The sequence below is a fragment of the Anopheles nili genome, chromosome 3 (genome assembly GCF_943737925.1).
Source record: "Anopheles nili chromosome 3, idAnoNiliSN_F5_01, whole genome shotgun sequence".
NCBI lineage: Eukaryota > Metazoa > Arthropoda > Insecta > Diptera > Culicidae > Anopheles > Anopheles nili.
The window spans coordinates 25,508,168-25,514,283 of NC_071292.1; the positions used below are offsets into that span (position 1 = coordinate 25,508,168).

Consider the following 6,116-nt stretch of genomic DNA (forward strand, 5'->3'; position numbering starts at 1 on the left):
CCCTCCCAAAAACCGTTTGCGGAAAGTAAAATTGTACAAGTTTTAGCGCTAGCTTTAAGGCGTGTAGTAGCAACGCGCCACAGTCAGATCGGCGCCGGTGGAAGACCGCCTTTCCGGGTGCCTAACCGGGATATCATCAGTATTACTAGTGCTCTATACAGCACACAGCAAGGCTGAAGCCAACGACGGCGAAAACGACGAAGGCGATACACGGAAAATACGACAACCTATAAATTTTGCTGTCTTAACTGTAAGGAGGCAACCCCGCATCGTCTCGTTCCCGTAAGCGATCGTTACAATCGTTTACGGACGACACTCCTCGGTTGACACTTCCATTAAAAGCTCCGTCGGCGCGCGCACGTGTGTGTTTGTGTGGGGGAAAGTTTTCCAACCGAAGCGCAACCACAAGAAGCCGCATCGGTGGACAGTGGAAACCAACCGGTCGCATCAGTTCGAATTTGATCAAGGAATTCAAGACCTTCGCCACAGGCAACACACTCCTTCTCTTCGCAGCTGAACGCCAACTACTCGTGTCATGATGACGAACGGAATCGCTGATGCGCAACAAAATGGCGGTGGCCAGGAGGACTCAAAGACCAATCTTATCGTCAATTATTTACCGCAGCAGATGACCCAGGAGGAGATTCGGTCGCTATTCTCCAGCATCGGCGAGGTGGAAAGTTGCAAGTTGATCCGGGACAAAGTGACCGGTAGGTTAAGAAGCACCCGTTATCCGATGGGGAATCCGATTTACCAGTTCTCTCGCACTCTTACTTTTGCTCACAGGACAAAGCCTCGGGTACGGGTTCGTGAACTATCAGCGGGCTGAGGACGCGAGCAAAGCGATCAACACACTGAACGGCCTGCGATTGCAGAACAAGCAAATTAAGGTAATGTCGTCCTTTGCGGGGAAAGCATGGTTGCACCGCCAACACAATCTTCCAGCTACATCTTACATTGTCTCTCACGGTTTCCCTATTCCAGGTGTCCTTTGCTCGTCCCAGTTCCGAGGCAATCAAGGGTGCGAATTTGTATGTGTCCGGTTTGCCGAAAAACATGCTGCAAGCGGATCTCGAGGCTTTGTTTAGCCCGTTCGGGCGCATCATCACGTCCCGCATTCTGTGTGACAATATTACCGGTAAGTAGGGGGTTCGATTGGGTTGATTCAGTCTTGAGTACTTTCAGTGGATGGTCGTGTTCTTTCGTATGATTTCCTGAAATGTTTCGGCATATTTTTCTTTATTTTTAACATTTAATTTCTGTCCTTTAATTTATTTGGAAAGGTTTTGTATTTATTTTATTAATTTATTGTTTATTATTTTATTTTATTCTTTCATTGCGTTTATATGATTTCATCTACCGAAGCACGACAGTACAGCTCCCCTACTGGGGAAAATGGCAACGGTACGTATAGTCCATTCATGAGATTTCCCTTTTTTTAAGAGATACAATCAAAAAAGAAGAAGTGGTTTTCGTTGCTTCAACGAAAGTAAAAAAAACACACATACACATTATGCACTTCCTGTCGGTCGATAACAGTTCTTTCCGTTCTACTTTTTGCCCCGTTTCCGGCGCAGGTCTCTCGAAGGGCGTAGGCTTTATTCGCTTCGATCAGCGCATGGAGGCGGAGAAAGCGATCAAGGAGCTGAACGGTACGGTACCGAAGGGTTCAACCGAACCCATCACCGTCAAGTTTGCGAACAACCCGAGCAGCACGAAAACCGTACCACCGCTGGCAGCCTATCTGGGACCGCAGGCCGCCCGTCGTTTCCCGGGACCGATCCATCATCCGACCGGACGATTTAGGTAGCTAGCTTGTGGCAACAGCCAGGCATTCCACGGCAGATGGTGCCACAAACGCAAATATATATATGCTCACATTACGGTCTCCGTTTCTTTCCGGTTCTCACCCGCTCGTAACCCTGAAGTAGTGCCATTCCAAACTATCGATACTCGCCGCTGGCCGGAGATTTGCTGGCGAACTCGATGATTCCTACCAACGCCATCGCGAACGGGTCCGGTTGGTGCATTTTCGTCTATAACCTCGCACCGGAAACGGAGGAGAACGTCCTGTGGCAGCTGTTCGGTCCATTCGGAGCCGTCCAATCGGTGAAGGTAGGTGCAGCTCGTCTTTTGGAAGGCGGCATTCTCTTATCCTTCCCTAAAGTGGTGCGTTAATTTGCGGCGCTTCTTTGTTCGTTCTCCGAGCAATTTGATGCTGTGGAAGCGTTGTAGCAAATAATACGCCCAATTTTTGTTTTTCTCTTTCCATTTTCCTTTTTTTCTTCTCCTTTGTTCCTTTTGGAAAACGCGCGGGGTTTCATAATTCGGCTACTCTCTCTTTCTTTCTCACCGTAGGTCATTAAGGATCTGCAAACGAACAAGTGCAAGGGCTTCGGATTTGTGACGATGACCAACTACGATGAGGCGGTCGTCGCGATTCAATCGCTGAACGGCTACACGCTCGGTAACCGCGTGCTGCAGGTCAGCTTCAAGACGAACAAATCAAAGAATGCGTAAAATCAAGCGAACCTGCCGCCGGAACTGCTCGCCCACTGGTTGGCACAGCTTTCGATCGTTGCCGCGGCCCGTTCCAACGCAGCGGAGCAAGAGGAACCGGTCCGGCGAAAGGCGGCGGCAACCCACGAACGGCAACGGCAGCAGGAACCTCTGTATCTCCGTCAACGCCACCGTGGCTCGGATCGGGACGATGAAATGCTGGACCATCGGCGCGGCCACGGCGGGTGGATGAGCGAGCTGAGCGAACTTCTGCGGATGCGTCCGGTCAGATAAGATCCGATCGGACGGACCTGCTTACCTATTTATTACAATGAGATTCGCTAGCTCCCATCCGCCCGTGTGGAAGCGCCAATATGTGAGGGGGTGTTCGGTAGCAAAAAAAATGCAGCAAACTAACCAAAAGCAGGAAAAAAGTAAATGAAGCGGGAAAATAGAAGCAGGTTGGCGAGATGGGGCAAATGCACACCAGTCGTAGGGATGGCTGTGCTAGTGAAAAAATGAGACCGAGTGAAAAGAAAAACAAAAGAGAGAGGAAGCCCGCCTAAGAGCCTAACGAAAACGGAAACCACAAGAAAGCGAAAGCTACACAAACAACCACAATTCCACACGTTTTGTTTAACGTAAAGCAAGCGTTTTTTTGTTCTGTTCTCGCACTCATTTCGCCATTACTAAAAGCGAAACGGACGCTAGGGTGTTAAAAGAAAAGGGAGCTAGGGCAAGATGCAATGGGCGAATTCCGCGGCAAATCGTGAAATGTGAGCAAAATTCGTGCAATAACTCCTGCTGCCGAAAAAGTCATTTAGGCAGTCTAAGGGACAGGACGATAGCGCCACGAGGGTGCTAAGATGCTTGAGAACACTTTCAGTGTGTGTATGTGTATGCGAGTCGAGCGGATACAGATGTTACAGTGATACAGTTTGTAATCGGAGCGTTGCCACCACGGCAACCTGGCCTGTTCCGAATGCGGGAAACGCTTAGTTGAAATGACGAGAAGCGAAAAGAGCGTGGGGTGTTGAAAACTTTGTTACCATCGCTGGTCAAACTGTGCCATTTTCGTCGGTACCGCGAATGGCGCTACGCTAGCGGACGGTGGTGCGAAAAGTGCGCGAACATACGGGAAGAGGCAATGGCTGGCGCGTTAAAAGCAACAGGACGGAGAGAAACATTTTTAGAAGAATTTTTACACAAGGTTTTACACGAGCAAAAGGAGAGGGCAAACCGCAGAAGGTGAAATTGCAAACAGAGCAAAAAAAAAGGAGAGTGAACAGGCAGCATGTGAATGGAGCGTTACAAACGCCATGAAAGAGAGAGGGAGAGAGAGCGAGTAAGAAGGAAGAAAAGCTCTACAGGAATCGATACACGCAGAGCAAAGGTGCAAAATGTGTAGCCGCTTTTCCTTTCGCGTGTTTTTTCCTCCCGATTTCCAACATCAAGGGAAACCGGGCTGGGAGCAGAGCGCGTTCACTGCGATCGATGCGATGGTTTAGATTAATTTTATTATCTTCTTTTCGTCCCCATTTTGCCTGCGTTTGCTTCGTTCGATGTTCGTTTTGTGTTTTGTGCGTTTAAATGAGAGACGCTTTCATTTCGAGCTGCGTTTTCATTCGCTTTTGGGTTTTTAAAATATACTTTTATGGAACTATTAGAGGAGTAGGTGGAGGAACAGAAGAAGAAAGAAGAAGAAAAGAATCACATATTAGTGTAACCATGCAAGGAAGAGGTTATTTAAAAATTCTCCCCCTCGTTCCTTAACTGTTTGTGTTTTTTCGTTTGTTGATTTTGTACGTTTCTTTGCACGCGCACAGAGTGGCCACTTGGGCACATTTTTTGCGTGAAGCGGATGTTTTTTTCCCTCACATTATTTATTCACGATGCAGCGATACAACCAAACACTACCGACTACTAGCGCGGGAGGTGCTAGTCCTCGGGTTTTCGGGTCTGACAGAACCCGCGAGCACCGAATAACCACTCTCGAATGTCAGTATGGTATGATTTTTTGTTCGGTGTTAATTTAACATGCTTAGCGTACATACATATATATAATCCTTACACGTGTCGTTGCAGCGAAAGCTAAGCAGCGCTCGAAAGGTGCACACGGGAGCTTTATCGACACTTAAACAGCACGATGCCCGGCCTGAGGGCGGTTAGTTCTCCTTCGAACAAGCTGATCTCAAGTGCGAGCGTTCCGTTGTGCGCCAAATTCTTTGCTTAATGGTCACTTCTTTGGTGGTTCAGTTAATGTTTTTAGTTCTATATTCTTCAGTGTACCAGCCGATCGGGAAGCATCGAATGCGAGAGGAGCCTGAGTAAATCAATGTATAGTGGAAAAAAAAGAAAACAAAAAAAGTATTTTAAACAATGCCATTTCGTGTTTTGTTTGTTCGTTGCTTTATATGAGTTTGTTTATTTATGTTTATTTATTTCACCATTATGTTATATTTACATTCAATTTATTTTATTTAGCCCTTTTTCAAGCCAGCTAATCTGCTAACTACAGTAGTTCCTTCGCCATATAGCTCTTCTCTTCCGAACCATCTTCAACCCGCCCCGTATCGTTACGTAGAAAACGAACGCAAACTATTGGGACCATGACCAGTCGTAGCGAAGCGAATACTAGCGTTCGATTAACATAGAGCATTGTTGAATTCACTTTCACACGTACACATTCACCTTCAATTATCAATTTCTCGATAGTACTACCGGTACCATACCGATTCCTAGCTGCTGAACTGGGCTTTTTGCAGACTTATTTCTCCAATTCCGCCCAAAATCACATGTAGCTTATCTATATACAACACACACCGCTTGGTGAAAGTTTACCACGGTAACGGCGCTCATTATCAATAGGTGCGCAAATCAATAGGCACCGATCGGTGGTAATCTGTTCACTGTAATGGAACCACTTAGCTCGGCAGCCCTCGCGAGTGGAATGTATTCAGATTTTCCATTATTTTCCATGCTACCTTCGGTCCCAGTCTCTCCTCTCGTTCGAGGATCCGTTTATGTTCTGCTAGTCTATCGTTCTGTAGTGGTAACAAGATGTTTAGCTGCACAAACACAAAACAAAAACCGAGTGCACAATTCGAGTTGAGACGTGCCGAATCATAAGAATCGCACATTGATACGCTGCAGCTTGGCGTAAGGAAGAGACAAAAATCATTCACCGAAAATGATTCTTCGGAACGTTCTGTCCGGAGTAAAAAAAAAACTCCCGCCAACAATACTATCGAAACGACGCTCTGCTCAATCGAAGCCAGTGAAAAAAACAATAGAGGTTGTGCTAGTCGATACGAAACGAGGATACTCGCGGAAACGGGAACACAATCTACGGCAATTCCTACACGATACATGAAGAGGAAATCGCCCCCTACGTGACTCCGGTGCAATAATAACGGGTGGCTCGTGCAGGAGCCGCTGACCGAAGAAATACCGAACGGAAATACGAAAACTTCCACGTGGAAACCATCATATGGGCGTCGTTACACGAAATCAATGGCACTGAAAATTGCGCCACTCCGCCGCCCGAACATTGGACCGGGGTGAGGATCTAGAACAAACGGATGCGCGCAGACTGAGTGCGAGTCCACGATATTTAT

General features: G+C 47.2%; 1 protein-coding gene across 2 annotated transcripts; it reads left to right on the forward strand.

Moving 5' to 3' along the window:
• Positions 1–471: 471 nt before the first annotated feature.
• Positions 472–4,875, forward strand: LOC128725691 (ELAV-like protein 3). Of its 2 annotated transcripts, XM_053819455.1 has the most exons (7): positions 472–710; positions 787–890; positions 985–1,138; positions 1,366–1,404; positions 1,578–1,806; positions 1,929–2,115; positions 2,359–4,875. In XM_053819455.1, the coding sequence occupies exons 1-7, from the start codon at positions 536–538 to the stop codon at positions 2,518–2,520; spliced, it is 1,050 nt and encodes a 349-aa protein (XP_053675430.1). In that variant the 5' UTR covers positions 472–535; the 3' UTR covers positions 2,521–4,875. The 2 variants fall into 2 exon arrangements, with proteins under 2 accessions (XP_053675430.1, XP_053675431.1); XM_053819456.1 differs by lacking the exon at positions 1,366–1,404 and having other exon boundaries at positions 472–714; positions 758–890.
• Positions 4,876–6,116: the final 1,241 nt, after the last annotated feature.